Raw genomic sequence first — 22,224 nt, 5'->3', positions numbered from 1 at the left:
CTCTCCTGCGTTGCAGTCAGTGATGTCTGGCTGCAGACCACCCCAAGGCCAAGCAATCTTGTAAACAGAACAAGATATGTTCCCAGCTCTCTGCCAGCCACTTCTCCCCTTACTCACAATTCAAGCTTTGCAAAGCACAGCCCCGTAGTAAAATATTCCAATTTCTTTTCGAGGCGGAGATGGTTCACGAAGACATAGAAAGTGCCCTGGCAGACCACAAGCATGGGAAGAAAATACGACCACAGACGCTCAAGTAAGTACTGCAGGACTCAGGACAAAGGGGCAAGGTAGGCAGTGTACCTATCACCCCCAGCACCGCATCCCTGCTCCAGCATTCACACAGATCTCTTGGAATTAGGATCAGCATCCTCTGACGGGGTTGTTCTGTGTTGTCGACTTGCAGGGCAAATCAAGAGAAGATCAAGCAGAGACAGTCTATCCTCCCACCACCACAAGGGCCAGCCCCCATCCCGATTCAGCACGACATGCGAGGCCAAGCCATGAACAGGAACCGGGTGGCACCCCCTGCCCAGTATGAACCAGGTACTGGGAGAGCTCAGTGAGTCTGTCCCTAAGGATGGGGACTCATCAGCCTGGGCAGACAACCTTCCTGAAACAGCCTGGGGTCATTTCAGCCCCACTGTTGCCACCCAGTGTCTTTACACTGTGCTGTGAAGCACCCAAAGAGGTGACAGGCCCTCAGCAAACTGAATGATGACAGCTCAGCTCAGTGAAATCAAAATGTACAGACCTGGTCAGAAAGGCACATTCCTGGCCCTTGCGAGCTTCACAAAGAACGCACATTTCACCCACAGAAATTGAGCGATATGTATGAATTCTAGAGCTGAGTGTGGAAAGGCAGATTGGAATTCACCCCTCTAAAACCTTATTCCAACGTCATCCTGACTTCAGTTTGAGCTGCATTGAGAAAAGTTGTAGCCCTCTTTGGAGAAAGCAGTCACAGAAAAAAGCTCCCAGTAGCAGAAATAAGCTCTTTCTCTGGAAGAAAAAAAAGAAAAAGATCTGGAGTTGACTAAAATGACCAGCAAATAGCCTGTTGTACCAGTTTCTGTTGAGGTGAATTTCTCGGAAAGTATGTAATCAGAATACAGTAAGAAAGTTCAAATTGATGAGAGTAAACACTCATTTAACTGGGTTGGGATCCAAGGCCAAGCAGTTGATCCAGTCTCCTGGATGGAGAGCCTATTTTTGGTTCATAACAAAAATAAGATTTATAATTCAGAGCCAGACCATCTTTCAACACCTGAATTTTGTTCTTTTTAGTATCAGCTAAAAACATTTGAGAGACTGCATGCAAGTTGGCACAAAAATGCTGATTTTTGCAGAGGCTTGCCTGAATACCAATCATGCAGAATTCCTGGCAGGCTGCTTTCTAGCGGGCGACACTTGCATTCATTTCCAGGTCTTGTTTCTTCTTTCCTGGGGAGCTCAGGCTAGAAGACAGACTCAGAGTTGCTCCGACCACACTTGTGTTTGTGGGATGCTCAGCAATATTGGGGGCAGCTCTTCAGTGGCCCTAAGGTAGCATAGATGCATTGAGGGCAAACAAGTGGGAGCCTCCCAGCAGCTGGGGCTTGCAGGTCTCTGCCTGTAGCTGGTAGCTGGCTGCTGTCCATGATTTATCCAGTGCTCCCATCTGAAAACAGGCAGCATACAGACACAGGTGCTGCAACCCGTGGCAGATTTAATCGGCATCTTTGATCACCTCCTGCCCATTGTGAGCTTCCGAGGTGCTCTCGGAATGAAGGAATGAACAAACACAGCCAGGTGTTACCACTCCTGGGTCACTGTGTTTGATGGGGCCCATCTTCAATCTTCCATGGTAAGAAATATTTTTTCTCTCCCCTTCCTTGTCTGCAGACTATGAGCGCCGAGGCTCTGCCTCCCAGGACCATGAAGAATCCCGCGCCATCTTAGCACAGAAGATCGAAAAAGAAACGGTTGGTAACAAGAACAGAAGGCAGAAGGAAAAGGGGAAGACAGGAAAGACGCAAGGGGCTCCTCCATGAGGATATTTTATGTGTAGTTCATTCATTTTTAAACTGATATCTACTGTTCAGAAGGGTAAACAAAAGCAAAACTTCATCGCTGGGTTAGCTACCATTTCCTTTGCTGGTTTCAGAGGGGTTCTCCCCAGTGCACAGTCCTCTCTTGGGGTTATTTTCCAAAGGTCCATTAGCTAGGAGCCAGTTATCACACTGGTAAGCACAGCGTGCAAAACAAGGCACAGCTTTGTGTTGGGAAAGGGATGAACCCAGCCTAATTTTTTGCCTGAACTCTTCAGTCTTCCATGAAATGAAGTAGGTAAAGACCTAGGATTCTTGTTTCCCATCTGTGCCCAGTTTGGGCTCTTTCTCACCTGTGTTTGTTGCACTTCTGTTCTCACAGCAAATCCTGAACTGCACTCTGGATGACATTGAAGTCTTTGTTGCCAGGCTTCAGAAGGCTGCAGAGGCATTCAAACAGCTCAACCAAAGGAAGAAAGGGAAGAAGAACAAGAAGAAAGGCCCAGCAGGTAGAGTGCAGAAGCTAGAACAGGTGGGGAATGTGGGGGCACAGGTTGGGAAGCCTCAGCTCCCAAGGCTAGGTCAGTGCAGCCCTGCCTCAGTTTGCAAAACACCACTGGCAAAGTCCTGCTGGACTCTAGGGACTTAGTGCAGAGATTTGACTTCTCTCAATCCATAGATTTTCAGTAGCTGTTACCTGCATGCCAGCAGAAGTGCCATCCAGAAAGGGACACACTAATTAAACTGTCTTTCTCTCCACGTTCTCATTGAAGAGGGAATGCTGACTCTTCGAGCAAGACCCCCAAGCGAGGCTGAGTTCATCGACTGCTTCCAGAAAACCAAACTGGCTTTTAACCTCTTGGTAAGACACTGGGGATCTTAGGCAGCCACATGGCAGCCAGATTCACTGCAGCAGTAAGCATTTGCAGTGAAATGTGTAGTGAAAGCACTATCAAGGGACAAAGGTGTGAATTTCAGATTCTTCTGCCAGAACCAACCACAAAACAAACATTGCGTGAGGTTTGTGTAGGCTCCTTTAGCCAAGCTGTTCAAGCTGAAGCTAGAAGCCTAAAGTCCACCTTTGGAAAAGGCATGTGCCTTCCACTGCCTGTGCATGTGCCAGAGCCATGGTGCACACACAGTGAGCACCTGGCCCCATTTCACAAGCACTTTGAGCTGAAAGGAGCCACCTGCTCCTCTGCCTGTGCCTCCTTTCTCTCTGTGCCATACCAAGCCTTTGTGCCCCTGCTCATGAGGTATCCCTCCTTGCCCCCAGATTCCCAGCTCCTACTCTGTTCCTGCTCTTGAAGAGCTGTACCAGGAGGCATTGAGAAGATGACAAGTTGGAGCACAAAGATGTTCCCAGTGCTGCGAGCACTGCTTAGACAAGTGTGTGAGACCAGGAGGGTAATGAGCCAGAAGGAAATTTTGTCAGCTCTGAAGTTGCTCAGTGAACAAGATACTTCCTGAAAAGTTATCAGTAAGGAAACCACAGAGACTGGAAAGAAGCCTGAGGCAGGACACAAAGATGCAGCCTTTTCTTTTAGAAGCAGATATTCATATGTGCTTGGGATGAGAATTGATCAGGACCTGCTAAAGCCAAGGCCATGCATCCACAGCTCTCCCCACATGCAGGTCTTGGACTTGGCTATCCATATATCCAGAAGCCTGCAAAGAAAAAGTGGGGGCAAACAAGAAGGCGAGTGGGGAATCAGTGATCGTCAGGGATCATGAGCCCTCATGTTATAGCATCCTAACCAAAATCAGGTTAGGATTAAAGTGGGTTTTTCTTTTTTTTTTTTTTTCAGGCCAAACTGAGAAAGCACATTCAGAACCCAAGCGCTTCAGAGTTGGTGCATTTCCTATTTGGGCCACTGGAACTGGTAAGACTAATTCACAGGTGTTGCTGTGAATTTGCTTTTTATTTCTAATGTTGCTTTTGCAGCTAAATTGTGCAGAGAAATCAGAAAGCTGCTCAGAACCTTCCAAAGTTTTCTCAGTAAGCAACCAGCGTTCCTGCTTTCTGATCTGATTTCCAGCCTGAGTTAAATGCCCAAACCCAAGCAAATACGAAACTTTCCACCACATTCACAAAGACTTACTGTGAAGAGAGAGCCAGCTTTGGTTCTTGTTGGGAATCTGCCTGGTCTCACCTTTGAGTAAACGTGGCTCAATATTTGCACTGAAAGGAAGAGGCAGGAATCCAACCTAGAGAAGAAACCAGAAGTGATGCAGAAATACCAAGAGATTTTCCATTTTTCAGCGTGGCAGTTTGTATCCTTTCTCCAGCAATGGCTGGTTTTAAGGTTTATTTGACCCAAGTAGAAAAACTACTGCCTTTCCCTGAACTATTCAGACTTCTGCAGAGAATTAGGCTGATGTTTCTGGAGACAGCTAATGTAAACATTAGCTGCTGCTAGGCTGTCAGGCGATCCCGTGGATCCTTTGGAGAATTTAGTCAGGAATTATTTGCCTTATTTATTTGTTCTTTCTTTATACAGTCTAGAAGGTATACCTTTTCTTTAAGGTGGGCAGGCACAGAGAGTCCAAATGCTTAGAGTGACTGATTTTTGTCTTTGGTTTCTATGTCTTTCATGATATTTTGAACCTTTCCTGCAAAATCTCATACTCCTCTGTGTCTGTGTTGTAATTCAGATCATCAATAGCTGTGGTGGCCCTGAGCTTGCCAGGTCTGTCATCAGTCCACTTCTTTCTAAAGATGCCACAGATTTTCTCAAAGGACACCTGACACCAAAAGAGATAAGCCTATGGGATTCCCTGGGAGAGGCATGGACCAGATCCAGGTGAGGACAGCTGCTGTCTCACCAGCAATCCCAGGCTCTTAAGGCATGCTTGATTTTACAGCTACGTCATCTTTGGTTCTTTCCCTGGCACGCGGTACTGCATGCTTTGGGACAGATGTTACTTTCTCACCATCTACTTCTTCCCTGCTTCACATTCTAGGGCTGAATGGCCCCGAGAAGCAAACATTCCTACCTACATCCCCAAATTCCGCAATGGTTGGGAACCACCCATAGAAATCTTCCGCGGAGCTCCCTGGGAAATAGACATTGGGCACTTGCAAGAAGAGGTAAGTTTTGTGCTCTGGACCATCCTTTCTCCCTTTCACCCTTCCTTTCTCTTCTTCAGAAGGATCTGCACAGCCTACAGCTAATTTCTCCAGCCTCTGCATGTGGCAACAGAGGAACTCAGGGAGACCAAAGCTGTCAGGCACTCCTTTCCCTCTGTTGCAGCTTCCCCCTTTCCACAGTGGCACCACTGACTCCATTTTTCCCCTTCCAGCTATCATCAGCCAATGGATATCCGTACCGTAACTCCTCGCTCAAGCGTGGCCAGGCAGCTGATCAGACACAAGCTGTGGATGCCTTTAAACAGAACGTAACTCAGCATGTAAATAGGTAATGTACCAACACCACCCTGCAAAACACTGCTTTGGCCTTCCCCACGTAACCTCAGCAGCACCCACTGCACCACATCTCGATAACAAGGCATTTTGGAAGCCTGACAGATGGACTTGGGGCCAAGGTAGAGAGAACTTTTTAATCAGGTCTATAAGGAAATGAGCTGCACGTGCTTTCTGCCTGAAGAGGCAAAGCTCCTGGCTGGCCTCATTAGTCTGTCAGTATGTCATTCCATAACATCAACTCACCAAAGTGATGCTAAGCATCATGTGCCTTTTAATGTTTCCTAAGACCTCCAAACTCCAACAAACTCTTCCCAAATTACAGATGGATTCTTTGCCATACTTCACTTTGCAGTGATTTGACATGAAGTTCTCTCCACACAAGCACAGGCCTGGATTACACTAATGAGCCATGAAATGTTAAAGGCTGGAAGTCCAGACACAGCAAAGCAATTAACAGACTTTTCCAAAGCCAGCACTGGGCTGGAAAAAAAAAGCCTAAAGGCACACAGTTTGTTTCATGTTTTAATGTTCAAATCCAAAAGATTTACAAGCTTTACTGCTGTTACAAAATGTTCGGATTCACAGTAAAATCTTCAAATCCAATTGCAACAGCAAAAGAATTTATTCTGCCTATTTGCCCCCCAAATGTCCTGGTTTGATCATAAAATGTTGCAGAAACAGTGCACTGAGTGGAAAGAGAATTTTGGTAACAGATTCTCCAATTCTGTTTTTGATCAGCGATGTTGTGAAAAATAAGAAATCAGTTTACATGAGAACCTTTAAGCCCATCTTAGGTGACTGGTAGGCAAGGCAGAGAAGAAAACAGTTTTACCTGTTAGTCTTAGCATAAGTAAATAATAAATCATAGGATCATGGAACGACTTGGGTTGGAGGCACCTCAAGGATCATCAGGTTCCAGCCTCTAGATGAGGTTGCACAGAGGCCCATCCACGCTGGTCAAGAACTCCTCCAGGGATGGAGGTGCTCCTTAAACAGCCTGAAGTTTGCTCTCCTGAAGTTCTGGGTGCTGACCTCACTCTTTGTCAGGCCCACATTTCTCAGGATCACAAACTCAACCAGGGCACGGTCGTATTGAGTGGAATACAAATTAGCAGCATGCCATTTCACCATGGTGACCATTTCCATGCAACACCACCCAGCCTAACTACAGCATGAGCTCATGGAAGAGTAGATGAGAATGCCTTTTTTCCTTTTTACCTACCTTTCAGACTATCAGCAGCACCTTTTCCTTATGTTATATGTAAGAAAAAAAGCCACCCAAGTTAATGGCACTGAAGCAGATGCTATAATTGAGAATGTTTCCATGATTCTTCAGTCCAGAGCAGGCTTCAGCCAAGTCTGCCCAGATAATTGCCAACATCACAGCCCAGGGACAGAGCATTTCCTGCTAGTTTTCTAACCAAGAGACTCTATATTAGCAAGAGCACCCATGCATGTATTATTATTTATAACAGGGCTCTGGGCTGCAGAGAAGTGTCACAAAAGCCCTAGGCAGAATTAAACAGTGATGCTCACATGTGTTTTGCATGCATCTATGCTTTACTTTACCTTCACCCTCCTCCAGCTGTCCTCTTTCCTCGTGACCCATTTACATTCTGAAATGGTACAAAATAAGTCTGTAACTCAGGCTTTTCACCCCTCTCCCTACCTTCAGGGCACTGCAGGGTAAGGCCATCACTCCCTTTCTTGACTGGTAGATTCCATCTGTCTGAAAGACTGCACCATGCTTTGGTAACTGAGAGCCATTCCAAATCAAGTGAACTGAAGGCCACGCTGCAGAATTAAGCATGGTACCAAGTCACTAAGCCAATGGGTTGCACCTTTTTCAGCCCACCTGCAGCTGTATAACTGGCTTCATCAAATTACATGGACCTTGATATAAACTGGGGTAGCTCCATGGGAGGAGAACCTCACACCCTGCTGGCATGTTTGTTGTGAACATAAGCAGCTGGAGCTCCCTTGCACTGTGTATGTGCTTGTGAGTCATAGGCAGAAAGATCCACGAAAAATGCATTAAAGTATTTCCTGTCTACGGTTACACAACCAGGCAATGCAGCTTTACCCATACTGCAGGCATATTTGGGATTAAAAAATAACACTATGCCCATCCCAACCAGAGAGAAAGAGATGAGATAGGCACATTTTTTCCTAAGCCAGGAAAAAAGAGGGGAAGAAAAACAAAAAACCCAACACATTTCAGCTTGGGCCAAACAAAATCTTTCACCTCACATTTCCACCTTGGACAACCTCCTGCATTTATTGCTCCTTTCCAAACAAAAAGCTGGTTTAACATAGAAAGCCGTGCATTCTTCTGCCACAGATCTCCAAGCAATATACCTGAATGCTTTTCTCCTCCCACCAAGCGTAGAATAGAAACATTCAACTCACTTTTCCTATGGATCTGCGCAATTATCTTTCAGTAGCTCAGTGTTGCCTGCTGGAAAAAAAGAACAAAGCACAGATTTCCAGTCAGTGCTACCTATGCTCGTGTTTGACACCCCTTCTCCCTGCCAAGGAGCAGAGAGGCACTTCCCCTTCTAACACAAACACAACTGGTTCAACCTGCACTTGCACAGCCATCACCTGTGTGGACCTGTAGGGCCTTAGTTCTTCAATAGGTCTCCTCTGAAAATCTTCTTTCTCTCTCCTGCAGGAATTTTGAGGCGCAAGGAATGGCCCAGCCGAGGAGATATGCCAAAATCCGCTACGATTTCACAGCACGAAATGCCAATGAACTCTCAGTGCTGAAGGATGAAATTCTGGAGGTGAGCAATGTGCCCAGAGGTGTACTCTCCTCCCCTTGTAGGAACAAGACAAAGATCTCAACAACGGAGAGACAAACCCTAGCAGAGTTCCCCTGTTATCGTTAGGATAAATTGCAATGCTTTTCAAGAAAGGCTTCACTCCAGAACTGCACGTCAGTGCAGCAGATCTGCTAGTGTCAGCAATATTATTCCAACCACTTCAGCGTGCCATTTCTTTCCATGTGTCCCACTTACAGAGGCCAGAAATCAGATGGTCTCACCAGCAATCCTTTTCCCTCTCTCTGTCAGGTGCTGGAAGACAATAAGCAGTGGTGGAAGTTGCTCAACCGGAGCGGGCAGGCTGGTTACGTCCCTTATAACATCCTGGATGTGGTGAAACTGGAGGAGCTCGAACAGGTGTGTAGCCAGGTGATGTTAATTGCTAGCCTGTAGCAGGACATAGTCAGCCATTGGGAATAGCCTGGATTTCTTAGGATATCACATGGAGGACAGCAGGGACCGTCACAAGCACATGAGCTGGGGTCCGGGTTGTTCCTGTGATAAACTCCCACATTCTGCCATTGTTTATCTCCCCCTGCACTGCGTGCAGCCATCCCAAACAGATAAAAGGTCTCACACAGAGCTGTCCCCAAATATCTGCTGGCTGCAGTGGCTTGAAGTAGTTTCACCTTTTGCTAGTGCCTTCCCGCCAAGCTCATGTACTTCTTAGCCTACAGTTTACCACCGCCTCAGCTGTGAAACTGATGTTTTCAGGGCTGTGCTGTAAGCAGGATGAGAGAGCTAATGCAGCCATAAGAGCGCTTTTTGCCACCAAAGCACTGAGGATAGATGTTGTTGCTGTTGGGAATTTAAGACCAGACAGTTCTCTCAACAATTCAACTCAGCAGTAGGAAAAAACTGCTGGAGTAGAGGCAGCCTGAAATTCCAGCCAAGTGAGCACTAAGTGAATACCACTCTCAAGCACCTCGCGTTGCAAAAATGTGACAGAGAGCTCCAAATGCCTGAAGGAAGCATGGAATTTCTTCCCCCCTTTGGTATTTCTCAAGTTGGGCAAAGGATAAGGTGCTCCAGAAGGCCTTTGGACAAAAAGTTTAATTAAGAAAATATAAAAAGCCTCTTTCTAGACTGCTCTGGGCACTTGGCAATAGTCCCACTCAACATCCAATTACTGGAGCATTGATGTTTTAGCTCCAAATGGGATTTTGGCTTGTTTTCTTCTTGTGCTTATTCCTGTGAGGCCCCAGAATTGAACTCAGTTCCACACAGTGCTTCCTGAGTGAGGGAAGACCCTCACAAGGAGGACGCAGCAATTTATCCCTCCATTTGTTACCATGGCGGGGAGACAAAATATCTGAAAACAATAAATAAATAAAACGCAGGAAATGACAAAAAGAAATATTCTTATAAGTTTATTTTCTTGCTCATCCAGGCTAACCAGAGGTACAAAGGAGACCCGAGTCCCAGAGGATATGGGCCATCCAGCCCAACTCACAAGCTGCCTGCCAGCTACGCTGGGGATAAATGGGGAAGTGAAATGTTGTCACGTAACTCTCCCCAGGATGCCAAAGAACGTATGTGCCTCCCATCTGCCTCTTTTACACCACATGTGCTGCTCTCAGGCAGCTCTGCTTCAGGACTTTTTTGTGAACATGTGCTTGTGTCTACCCCCGTCCCTGTGGTTTCTTCTCTTTCTTTACCTTTGCCATAATGATCTGCCTGCTGTATCTGTGTGCGTGTGGCCATGGCAACCTACCAAATGCACATCCCTTCTCATGAGACTTTGCACAAGAAGTGAGTGCAGCTTTAGTGATAAGCACGAGAGCAGCAATGGTTTTAGAAAAGATGTAGAGATTCCAGCCAGCAGAGCAGCCCAGAGGAGCTCACTGACTGAGCCCAGGCAGCTGAGAAAAGGAGGGCAAAAAGGTGATTTAAAATCGTCTTAACCCTTCTTCCAGCTTGACCTTCCTCTTCCCAAGGAGAGAGCCCCCTTTCCGTTCACAGTGACTTGAAGCAGCCATCCCCACTCAGGTCCATCCTGTTCTCTCACTCCCTTTGCGCTCGTCTCCTGTCACACATGCAGTGCCCAGCTGGCCCGTTCCTTTGAATGGTTCCAAGGAAATCCCAGCCACCAGATCTGTCACATATGAGATGTACATCACACCCTCCCTCTGCAGAAGCCATACAGAGACAAGTAGCATGAGAAAGACCAGGAGCCTTGCACACCTCACCCCCTTGCCTCACCCTAAACACACTTGTAGCATACTGACTGCTGAAAGCCATAGCCAGAGTTCATCTCCTCTTCACCTCCTGTATCCTCCTGGAAGCAGAAGCTCTTCTGGGACAGAGGAAAGCCCCACATTACAGACACTGTAGTCACATATCTATTAATAACACTGAGTTATTCTCCTCAGCCTTCAGGAGTGTCATGGAAAAAGTGATACTGGGTGATGTGTCACTGGAGCTGTACTGGTCACTCCCAGTTCAGGCTTCCTCCCACTTCTATTTGGTTGCAAGGCAAAAGCTGAAGGCTGAAGATTGGGATCTGCAGATTATCAAAAGTCACAGTGAGGACAGAAGAATGCAGGGAGTGGGACTACAGCTTAAAAAGAAGGCTCTAATTGTAGGTCATCACATGTCACCTAATGGCAAGAAGGCAATGGGAAGAAAATAGACAGCAACACAGAGACACAGAAAAATGGGAACCTGCTGTCAAAAATACATTTAGGCCTCTCTGACTTCTGCTGTCTCACATGCTCTGGGTTTTCTTTTCCCCTCTCTGCCACTAAGTTTGCAGGGCAATTTCCTTATCTCAGTAGCCTGAAGGGAACTAAGTAACTCAAGACAGGAAAATGATCGTCTAAAGCAAAAACAAAACAGCATCACAGGGCTGGGGAGTCCCTTGTCACCACCCGATAGCACTGATGGCAGCAAGTCACTGCCAGATCAGGTGTTTTACATTGCTGAGCAACATTCTGCTAGGCTTGAATGAAGCGTGATGAATGGGAGAGCGTAGCAACACAAGAAACAAGAGATCAGTCACTATATATTTTCATATAAATTAGGTCAAATATGTGCTTAGTGGCACTTAGCTGAGGCAGCTTTTTAGGTTCAGTGACCGCTGTGCAGATGATGGGCATTTGGCTGTTGTTTTGTGATACCTCCTCTCCATCATTCTGGAGGAGCAGTGGAGAAATCCAGCTTTCTTCCAAAGAAAAAGTGATGATTCAAAAGCCAAAAGAAGTTGACAGGCTTGGGAGGAAAGGCAAGGAAATCCTGCTCCATCAGTTTGCCACCACCCAAAATCTTGATGATCTCCCTCTACAAATCTGTTCTTGATCACAGTTTGAAGGTGCTCTAAAAAGTGTGCTTTGTTTCCCCAGAACTTCTGCATCAAATGGACGAGGTGAATGATGAGTTGCTAAAGAAGATCACAAACAGTAAAATTCAGCCTCCCCAGAGGAATTTCAGAGTGGAGAAGCCTCAGGAAGTTTTTGTGCCCCTCACCTTTGAATCCAGTGCTGAAGAAGTCAAAGCGTGGCTGGAGGCAAAGTCATTCAGCAAAGGGTAAGATCAGCACTGCCACCAGTTGAAAGGTCGGTTCCTCATTTAAGAAAGTACGTCTGGAGCCCAAATGGCTCCCTTTTTTTCTGTGCTACCCAGTAAATACCATCTTACAGTACAGAGAGTAGATCTAACAGCAGCTGCAAACAAAGCCAGCGTCTCGCTGATCTTCACAACTCACAGCCCAACGCACATCCTTCACTGGTGAAGACCACACATGGCACTGGTTTTAATACTGATTTTGTGTCTTCCCAGGACGGTGGAACACCTTGGCATCCTTACTGGAGCGCAGCTTTTCTCCCTGAACAGAGAGGAGCTGAAAAAAGTGTGTGGTGATGAGGGTAACCGAGTGTACAGTAAAATCACGGTGGAAAAAAACCAGCTGGAGGTAAGCAGCTGTCTGGGCAAAAGGATGCCTGTATCAGCAGTGTTGGATGTCCCATTAAACAAGCATTTTAAGAGTACAATTTAAAAAAAGACAAAGTCAAAAAAGCAAGCAACCAACCAAATCAGCACTAAAAATGATGAGAAATCCTTTAAGCAGAAGGGTCCCAAATCTGTAAGGCAGATCACTGTCTCCACTGTAGAGTCCACCTTTTTGCTGTTCCCTTTGATACTTGCTCTTCTGGAATTAGATATTATAATTCTAAACCACAGTTTGAAGTTAAAATTCAAACTTCCTTTTTTTGTTTCCATTCCAGAAAAACAGAGGAGAGACAGAGCTCCAAGAAATTATGAAGCGTCGCCAGGAGAGGATTGATTCTGCTAATTAAAATCTATCTGCTTTCTTTCAGCTATTAGTTGTAGTAATGCAGAAAAAGGGAATTAAAGCAATGATCCCCAGTCTAGACAAGAGACAGCAGTGCTCCACAGTTAGCAGTGTAATTGCCATCAAAGGGACAATTCCTCAAACACTGTTGATAAGGATAGACACTAAGACCAAATCCCGTTGGGAAAGGTGTTTTAATGTTGCATGAAGTTTTTATATATATATATATGTATATCTATATCTATATATTTTATACTGAAATTGTATGTGCATGTGATCAGAACAGATGAGGATTCACACGGGTATGAATGTATGACAATGGCTGGATTCAAGAAAACAAAACAAAACAGAGCTTTTGAAGCAGGGTTGTCTGTGCTCCCAGTCCCCTTGGGAGCAGAGGGCACAGCACCTGGCACAGAACAAGTCAGCCTGAATGCTTAGAGGAGTTTGGGCCACAGAAATAGTTCCTTTCCCCCACTTTCCTGTCCTTCTCGGTGGCACACACCCCCTGCAGCCCACCAGCAAGGGCTCAGTGTTAGCTCCCAGTCCTTTATGTCCTCACATGCCCTCTCGTTGGACCAGGTTAGAATTGCAACACGCCTTACCTAAGACTGGGCTGCTTCCTTAAATACCCGTACCCCTGAGTGCTGCCTTCCAGCAGTGGAAATGGGCTTTGAAGGGATTTGAATCTGCAAATAGGTGAGCTCAGCCTGATCATCCCTGCTTACCAGAGGCTGGGGCTCTCAGCCCTTCACCTTGGCACTGATCCTGGGCCAGAAAGCTGCAGCGTTGCCAAAGCCAGGCCTCAAATAAGGAGAAGATAAGCCCCTGCTGCTTGCTCACACCCAAAGCCATTCCCAGGGTGGTCACCACTCACCTTCACCTTCATGTTTTCATTGCAGAGAGTAATCTGAGATGTTTCCTAATAAGGAATGGCTGTTTTAGTATCAGTAAAAATCAGTAAAATCAGGAAAAGAAAAGAAAGAACTCTGATTTAGTAGATGCTGCTGTTCTTCAATTCTTCTTTCTCTTATTAATGTTATGTGCATATATATGCATCTTTCTAGTGAAATGTTCCCTCACTCCTACAATCTACAAATAGGGATGAGGGAAAAAATCCCTTTTCCTAGATATAATCAAGTGATTGTGCATCAGTAACTTACTCAAGGTTTTAAAAGCTCAAACAAGCATATAACAGATTTCCTGCCCTCAGCAAGGTGAACTCACCGTATTCATATCTGTATTTTACTGACAGACAATCTTGCAAAGAATGCACTAAAACAAGTATGATGGGGAATGCCTTGCCTTTCTCACTCACACTAACTGGCTGGATGGGTTCAGGCCCAGACAGCACAGAGCCCCATTCGCATGCTCTCCTTTAGGTGCTGTGGATGGTCTCACTTCCTCCACAGAGCACAACCACCCCCTGAAAGGTGAATGCCTTGGCATGGTTTGGGCCCGTGCTTGCTCATGTAGTGGAAAAAAGCCATGCAGGTGGCTGGGGGACAGATGACTCAATGTGAGAATACCAATGACTTTGGCTTAGATCTTCCAAAAATGTTCCCAATGGATTATTTGTTTTCTTCGTCTTTGAATTGGACGTTGTTAGCATCGGCAGAACCGGGGTGCAGGCAGGGAGCTTCAAGGCTTCTGAAAAGGCTGGAATTTGCAAAGGGAGCGATGAAGAGAACAATCCTCCTGAGAAGCCCGGGCTTTGGATTTGGTGGAGATGAGAAGCAGGAGTGAACACTGGCGAGCCATTGGCAGTACAAGCACAGGAGGCCAATCAACTCTGCAATTAAAAGTGAGCAGTGAGCTTGGGAACACAGCACCATTCTTGTGTTTGTGTATGAGGTTGCACAGAATCAGCAGAATTACAGTTACTTGGGATTGGAATGGAAGCGTATGCACCAGCTGGTAGCTACGGGAGCATTTCTTTCAATAAAAGTGTCTGTAAGCCTCACTGGGGGTCACTTTTAGAACTTCCCACGTGACTGAGCGGTGCACCTGCTCTATTTGTACTGCCTGCAAATAATGCTGTAATGCACTGTACATTGAACGAAGGAGAAAATAATATAACCATGCACTGTATAAGATTTATTAAAATAGTTAAGTTATAACTTCATCTCTGTCTCTTGCTTTTGGATAGCAAAGTAAGCAACAGAGCTCGAGAAAGTGTTGTTAAGAGCTGGCTTTTCCTCACGGCTTGTGGCTGTGGGTCTGGGATACGCAGCTCAGCCTCCGTATGGAGACCAGGGACGAGCGGTTTGCCGCAGGGCTCCCTGCTAGGCTCACTGATGATTAACACCCTCATCAATGACGTCCGCAGTGGGATCGCACCAAGCGGCACCTCACGTCACCAAGGTGGCCAATCCGCGCTCTTCCTCAGTCGCCAAGCCACCCAATGAGGAGCTTCCTTCCTCCGCTCGCCACCTGCCTGCCGTCCGTCTTGTCCCCGCGCCGCCGATTGGCTCTCAGCAACCCCACCCGAGACGGGATTGGGCGGGGCGGGCGGCGCGCCCTCCCCCGAGCCGAGGGTGTCGGGAGCGAGCGGCGGGTGCGCGCGCAGGCAGGTTCCCCTCGGGCACGCAGTGTTCGTTTAAGGCGGTCACAGCACCTCCAGTCTTTGGAGTTATGTCGGTATCTCCCGTGAAGCGGCAGAAGATGGAGTCGGCGCTGGAGCAGCTGAAGCACCACACTACGGTGGTGGCCGACACCGGGGATTTCAACGGTGAGGGGGGGGGGGCGGGGAAGTTGCCTTTGTGGCTAACGCAGTTGATGGTGTTGTTTTTTACCCGTGCCGTGGCCGTGTCCCTGCTGGTATGTCCTTGCTACACACTGGAATACTTCTCTAAAGTCGCGTATCTGTTTTTTTGCTGCTTTTATCAGCGCGCTGCTTTACTGCAAGCAGTTGGTGTGAGTTGAAGTGTGTCCTGTTTGTATGGAACGGAGCAGCTGTGGGATCACAATTGTTTCTTAGGGAGAAGCTATGGAAAAACACGCTATTTTCTTTTACTTCTAGAAAAGTAAAGTAGCTGCAGGGCTTGCAGAGGCCCAGTGCTGAGTCAGCCCTGCGTGCCAGGAGCTCAGCTGTGATTAGGGCCTGACAGCGCGTGGTCACAGCCCGCCTTGGCAAACAGCTGTATCACCGAAATAGGCGTAGTGCGGGGCCCAGGTGAGCCCAGCAGCCTGATGTCCTGTGGGACACTTGGAAGGAAGGAAGCAGTACAAGAAAATCACAGAGCCGACACCAGGAAGTTGTCCTCAACTACTCAAATTTCTGCAGTGCAGTAAGGCTCTAGCAGATGTTCTAAGAGATGGGTTTTACTTTTGTTCTGGCTCTAACAGTTGTGGACAAACAGAAATCCAAATGTCTGCCCACGGAGGGAAGTGAGATTCCCTTGCCTTTCCTTCCCCCTGTGATTCCTGGAATTCAGCCATGCTGGCAAACCTGATTATGGAAGAGGGTTTCCGTTTTTACACACCTGAGCAAAATGCTTTGAATCATTCAGGCCAACTGATCATTTCCAACAAGCCATCTCGATTTCCTTAGCAATCGATGAGTACAAGCCCCTGGATGCCACCACAAACCCATCTCTGATACTGGCTGCTGCTCAGATGCCTGCATACCAGAAACTTGTGGATGATGCGGTTGCATATGGAAAAAAACTTGGGGGGTAAGTCAAGAGTTGAGGTTTTTGTTTGTTTTTTAAATATACACCTACTGAGAAGAAGTTAAGACACTTTATTAATGCAAGTAGTGTTTTGTAATCCTAGCAACACAGTGGGTTTTCCGCTCGTCTGCTTGTATACCTTTCTCCAGAGGCAGAACACAACCACTTCTGCTCAATGCACATTTGAGCACAGGAATTTAATGCTAAATGGGCTGTGAAATTTGATCTTTAAATCAATGGCAAGGCTTGAATGCACTTTTTTTTTTTTTTTTTTTTCCTCCCATGGTTTTTAGGTCAGAAGATGAGCAAATCCAAAATGCTTGTGACAAACTTTTTGTATTGTTCGGAGCTGAAATATTGAAGAGGATACCTGGCCGTGTGTCCACAGAAGTAGATGCAAGGTTGGCTCCTTTCCTATGGGTTACCCTAGATCTTGGTACATACAAAGAGAGATGCAATAGAGTTGAAGAAATCCATTCTTGTCTGGACAGCTCAATGTTACAAGGCTAGCAGGGGTTTGTACTGTTAATATTTAAGAGAATGAAGTGCAGTTCATTTACTTGTTTTAACTTGGTGACACAGATCTGATCTTTGTTGTATTCATACTGTTCCTTAAACAAGGGAAATCTCGTGCTTCCAGTACATGTCCCTGGAGGTGTTCAAGGTTAGGCTGTATGGTGCCCTGGGCAGCCTGGTCTAGTATGAAGTGGAGATTGGTGGCCCTGCATGTGACAAGGGGCTGGAACTTGATGATCCTTGGGGTCCCTTCCAACCCAAGCCGTTCTATGATACGTAGAGCTTTGTTCGTTCTCTTCTGTGTGACGTTGCCCTCAATTTCCAAGAGACCAGTTCAGGCGGTTTATTTAGAAGTAGGATTTGCCTGCTCCTTGTCAAGTCACCTTTAATGCTCAGTTTCTACATTCATTATGGAAAACTTGAGAAAAGTTTTAAAAGTTTTAGTCCATAGCTTTCTTATGGAAAGTAACATTGAGCTCTGAATTCTCTGAATCAAACACCAGCAGTGTTGTCACAGTGCTCCTTGTCAGGCTTATGTTCAAGGAAGCATCTCCAAGAAAAAACCCTGCTACTAGAACATAAATTGTGACAAAACAGGACAATTGTTCTGGATGTTACTTCTTTTGGAGAGGGCTATTAAAAAGTAAAAAAAAAAAAAAAAAAAAAGCACAGCTTTGAAGAAGCCTTGTTCTTGTTCCGAAGGTTGTCTTTTGATAAAGAAGGAATGATTCAGAGGGCCAGGCGTCTGATTGACCTTTATAAGGAAGCAGGAATTGGTAAAGATCGGATTCTCATAAAGCTTTCTTCAACATGGGAAGGAATTCAGGCTGGCAAGTAAGTACTTCTATACCTAGTGTGCTGATTCATAGCATGCTTCTGGCTATTCACAGGCACTTGACAAACACGTTCTACACTTAAAATAAAGAGCTGTTTTGAAAGCACAGCACCAGGAAGCCTGTTGCTAGGTGTGCAGTAAGCATAGTGGCATACTAGAGCTTTCTGTTCATTAGGAAAAGTTTGTTCACGCGAGGGGCAGGGTGTTCATAAGAAGCTTCCCAGAATGTCACATTCGGCCATCTGCACTTGGTTCGATGAAAAACATTCAGTAGATCACTGGGAGCCTGGCAGTGTAAAACTTTGTTCTGCTACCTTTGAGCTTTAAAGCATGTAAGCTGTACCATATCTCTAATGTAAGTTGAGGAATCGGTAGGTTAACCTATTAACTTACTGCTAGAATGTACAGCAGGTGAGCAAACTGCCATTTAAAGCCAGCCTATGTCTGCAGGGTTCTGGAAGCAGAGTACGGGATTCATTGCAACATGACCTTGCTGTTCTCCTTTGCTCAGGCAGTCGCCTGTGCTGAAGCTGGGGTTACTCTGATCTCCCCATTTGTAGGACGCATCCTGGATTGGCATCTTGCTAATGGAGATAAGAAAACCTATGAACCTTCGGAAGATCCAGGTTAGCTTTTCTTGTTTTTGAATGCAATAGCTATATGTTCAAGTTTTAATTAACTTTAAAAATCCTCTTGTGAATCAAATGGTTTCTATCTGTATGTTATAGATAACCAATTCACAGAATCAAACTCTGTGTAACCCAGAGTTAGGCTATAAAGCAGGCATGTTTTATCCAGCATCTGGCGCCAAGCTGGGTGCAGGGGGACCCTCCTCCGAACTCGCATCCGTAGGACAAAAGCTTGCTACAGATGTAGGCCAAACAAATCCATAATCCGTGTTTTCCGTGGAATTCGTATGCATATTGTTTCATTTCTGAGAACCCACCAGCATACCCTGACTCCCTCTTGCACGTGGGCAGTGGGGCTCTTCTGGTGGTCATGGGATGAAGGCTCATTGTCTTCAACTGAAGGAATCCGTCTGACCTGTTCCTTGTCCTCTCTTTACTCGCATTCCTATGCAGTTGGTAACCCTTATTTACTGCACATCCTGCTTGCTATGTTCTTTTGTCTTGTCTTCCTTTACAGCTGGCCCGTGTTTACCCTTCACCCCCTAACTCATAACCACTTACAATTCAATTGAAGCCTTCTGAAAGTCACCCATTTCTCCTCTTTAGGAGTGAAGAGTGTCACTAAGATCTATAATTACTACAAAAAGTTTGGCTACAAAACCATTGTGATGGGTGCTTCATTTCGAAATACAGGAGAAATCAAAGCGCTCACAGGCTGTGACTATCTCACTATTTCACCCAAGCTTTTGGCAGAGCTCAGCAAAGAGCATGTGAAGCTAACTCCCACACTCAGTGTTAAGGAGGGTAAGTCCAGTTCTCTGTAATACAGACTTGCTCAGACTGCCTTTCTTCTTGAACATTAAGAGTACATGATTCCATCTAGCTCTGCGGTGCTTCTGTTCTGCTTTAAGGCTAAACCTTGTCCCTTCTCTGAAGGAAATGATCATGGTGCAGTTGTACCATTACAACTGCTTATACAGGGTTATTTCCTAAGGGTTTCAGTTCCCACTGAGGACAATAACTTGAACTGGGTTTTGAGCATGTTTAAATACTTTGTCTCTTCCCTTGAAGATAGGGAGAAGGAACACGGGATGAAATTTTACTGATTGTTAGCAGAGATCCAAGCAGAGTTTAATCATTATGCTAATAGTGCTGTTAGCTCAGACATGCTAAAAGATGTTTTCCTTTCTCCAATATTAGAGAGGAAGCCACACTCGACTTATTTAATCTTGATGGTTTGGAGTGCATGTTCTCATTGCATTATTCTTGTGCTTCTGTAGCTTTATGAAAATGCTGCTTCTCAGCTCAGATGCTGGATTTGTTGCAGCTGTAGTTGGTACTCATAGGGCACTAGCTGGCTTGTAGGCATAGATCAATTGAGCTTTGTTAGGAACTTGCCAAAGGATCAAAGACCCATTGTTCAGCTTGTTTGCTTAGAACATCACTGCAGTGTTCTTGGTAGTATTGCTGAAAGTACCAGACCAATTAGAAACAGTACAAGATAAGGCACACCCCTGAGCACTGTATTTTGAAGGAAACCGATGATCTAGATAACCTTCTTCAGAATGCAGGTGAACATTTTGAGTCTGGCATCCCAAAGCGTGCCCACAGAGCAAGTCTCGCTGAAAATGCTGTTAGAAACTTCTCAGCTTTTCATTTGGAGATGGCCACAAACTTGAGACTGGTTTTAGGTAGCCTGTGGTACCTGATAACAATCTGATAATAGAGATTGGTTTATTTTTTAATTGCCCTGGTGCAGCTCAGGCCTGTGACCTTGAGAAGATCCACCTCGACGAGAAGGCATTCCGCTGGCACCACAATGAAGACCAAATGGCTGTGGAGAAACTGTCTGATGGGATCAGAAAATTCGCTGCAGATGCAATAAAATTAGAGAAGATGTTAAAGGTAGATGCTATACAGGGCTGTCTCTTTCCACCTTCTGTGTTTCTTTAAATACTGCAGCTAACCGTCAGTTGCTTTTGGTACAGGATTAAGAACCTGTCAGCAAGTTGGATCAGGTCTTGTACAGATGGTGCATGTTATGTAGGACAGGCTGCCAGCAAACTGGCCACCTGAATGGAATGAACTTGATAAACTCCAGTGCATTTTATGAAGGAATTCATGACAGGTATAGACAGACAGCTGGGTTTTGAGGCCCAAGGCAGTGTTTAGACTCACAGCTAATCAAGATAGTGCTCCTATCTTAAACAAAAAGCCTCAAAGTGAAAAGTCTCATTCTAGACTTGTTAACTGTCAGCAGTGATTTGAGACACACCAATAATCTCCAAAAAGCTGGAAGTAAGGCACACTTGTATTCTGTGTAGGAGGCTCCAAGAACAGATGCTGAGCATAGCCAAGCCCTGCAGAAGTTTTCTACCAGTATAGGGCAAGTCTTCTAGAGGGAATTAAGTGAATTTTATGGGGTTTTTTGGGAGGGGAAAAATAAATACACTAATCACAAGGTCTCGGCACTCGTAGTCTGACATCTACTCAGTAGTGACACAACTTGCATTACTGAAGCAAAATTCAGTTCCCAAACTGGCACTGATTTGTTCACTTCTCTCTTTTTAGGAGCGAATGTTCAGCGCTGAGAATGGGAAGTGAAAGAGTCAGAGTTCTCCTGACTGCTTAAGGCTGAATGAGCGGATCACCTGAAATTAAATGGATGTACAAATGTCTTACCTGTAAAAGTCTTCTGTTGTGTATGCATAGATTTCTGTATTATGCTTTTTTAAAAAAACAATTTGTAAAGGGACAAAGCTTCATTGTTTTTGTGGCACTTTGATAATATATGCAAATTAACACCTACTTTCCTTGTAATGCATTTACTTCCTTGCTAAAAGGAATGGAGCGATTCAGCTGACATAACAGTTCAATTTCTACTAGAAGATAGTATTGTGGTCTGTAGTAAATTCCTAGTTGTCTATGCTCCTCACATGTTAAGAAAAGTTGTCTCTCATGCTGTCTTACTGTGACTCGAAAAAAAACAAAGCAGTTTTCAGAAACCAACTGTGGTACAGAAACCACATGTACTGGGCTCTTGTCCTTCGTTGCCCTTTTTTTGCAGCCGAGCAGTAGCAACTCACTGAGTGGTAGAATTCATTGCTGCATTGAAGTAGAGCATGGTGCTGTTGTTACAACACCAGCATGAGTTACACTACTTCAAAATTAGGTAACTAAGTCAAGCACGTTTGTAACTGTTTAATCTGAGCTGACAGAATGGAAATCTAGATACAGCTCAGGATTGTTGGTTGTAACTTTGTGTCTTGTCTTTAGGCAAGTTACTGCATCTCTTTCTCCTAGCCTTGGAATGCTGCCAACCCTACCACAAAATTTACTTAAACAAGAAAAGCACTCTGTTATCACTCCTCCTTTATGGACAAATGGATTTGTCCATAAGCTTCTTTTTTTGTGAAAGAATAAGAGCTATGTGGTACTCCTCTCTGAGGAATGATGACCTAATCCTAAATGCATCACTTTCCAGTTACAGGGCTCTCAATTAAGCAGGGATGTATCTGATTACATTTCATGGTGTACTTTGTTAAGACTAATTAAATACCTTCTTGGTTTATGTGGGTCCTGTTCCATCAAGAGCAGATTAGATGTCCCTGTTTGTATGCAGACACTATTTAACTACTTCCTCATGAACGAGCCTGAACTTTTAGACTTAACAGCAATAAGACTACAGTGTTTACATACAAGCTACGTCCTGATTGAACACAAGAAAAACATGCCAAGAGAGTGACTGATCAGTTGGACCCATTGGTAGTACTGTCAGAACAGCAAACTGAGAGCTGTTGTTTCAGAGCCAAAGTGACAGACGCTGTATGCTCACAAGCCAGATGCAGATCTGCTAGGAGAGCTCAAGCAGTCACATCTGCACAGTGCTGGCAGGCTCCAATAAAATCGCTCCTTTACTAACAGAACAGATTATAGGATAATATGGGAATCCTCAACCTAAGAAACATTTCTGCATGTCAACAAGCCCGCTTAATCTAGC

At 45.4% G+C, this 22,224-nt stretch overlaps 2 protein-coding genes across 2 annotated transcripts in view; both read left to right on the top strand.

The window, feature by feature from the left end:
* The window catches only part of EPS8L2 (EPS8 like 2), a 41,928-nt gene extending 27,233 nt beyond the window's left edge, over positions 1-14,695 (top strand). The window contains exons 7-21 of the mRNA XM_042882098.1: positions 174-253; positions 404-543; positions 1,882-1,961; positions 2,410-2,536; positions 2,801-2,889; positions 3,836-3,910; positions 4,683-4,831; positions 4,992-5,118; positions 5,331-5,446; positions 8,129-8,240; positions 8,529-8,636; positions 9,670-9,811; positions 11,621-11,804; positions 12,057-12,189; positions 12,503-14,695. Coding sequence (XP_042738032.1) covers positions 174-253; positions 404-543; positions 1,882-1,961; positions 2,410-2,536; positions 2,801-2,889; positions 3,836-3,910; positions 4,683-4,831; positions 4,992-5,118; positions 5,331-5,446; positions 8,129-8,240; positions 8,529-8,636; positions 9,670-9,811; positions 11,621-11,804; positions 12,057-12,189; positions 12,503-12,574 — 1,734 coding nt within the window. The 3' untranslated portion in view covers positions 12,575-14,695. The remainder of the gene's footprint in view (positions 1-173; positions 254-403; positions 544-1,881; positions 1,962-2,409; positions 2,537-2,800; positions 2,890-3,835; positions 3,911-4,682; positions 4,832-4,991; positions 5,119-5,330; positions 5,447-8,128; positions 8,241-8,528; positions 8,637-9,669; positions 9,812-11,620; positions 11,805-12,056; positions 12,190-12,502) is intronic.
* A 401-nt stretch (positions 14,696-15,096) lies between these two features.
* On the top strand, positions 15,097-21,033 carry TALDO1 (transaldolase 1). The gene is made up of 8 exons (XM_042882139.1): positions 15,097-15,301; positions 16,124-16,247; positions 16,538-16,645; positions 17,463-17,594; positions 18,046-18,221; positions 18,831-19,028; positions 19,984-20,129; positions 20,796-21,033. Exons 1-8 carry the CDS (start codon positions 15,205-15,207, stop codon positions 20,826-20,828), a joined length of 1,014 nt encoding a protein of 337 aa, XP_042738073.1. The 5' UTR covers positions 15,097-15,204; the 3' UTR covers positions 20,829-21,033.
* Positions 21,034-22,224: the final 1,191 nt, after the last annotated feature.

Source organism: Lagopus leucura, unplaced genomic scaffold, assembly GCF_019238085.1.
Source record: "Lagopus leucura isolate 7727_CA_CO unplaced genomic scaffold, USGS_WTPT01 Super-Scaffold_100033, whole genome shotgun sequence".
Lineage (NCBI taxonomy): Eukaryota > Metazoa > Chordata > Aves > Galliformes > Phasianidae > Lagopus > Lagopus leucura.
The sequence above is the reverse complement of the archived record's forward strand: the minus strand, read 5'-3'. Positions and strand labels throughout refer to the sequence as shown.

Excerpts from the sequence above, each read along its gene's own strand:
- TALDO1 (XM_042882139.1), top strand. The coding sequence starts at position 15,205 with ATGTCGGTATCTCCCGTGAAGCGGCAGAAGATGGAGTCGGCGCTGGAG. Across the intron at positions 16,248-16,537 it reads TATGGAAAAAAACTTGGGGG|GTCAGAAGATGAGCAAATCC; the intron begins GTAAGTCAAGAG and ends CATGGTTTTTAG. Across the intron at positions 20,130-20,795 it reads AATTAGAGAAGATGTTAAAG|GAGCGAATGTTCAGCGCTGA; the intron begins GTAGATGCTATA and ends CTCTCTTTTTAG.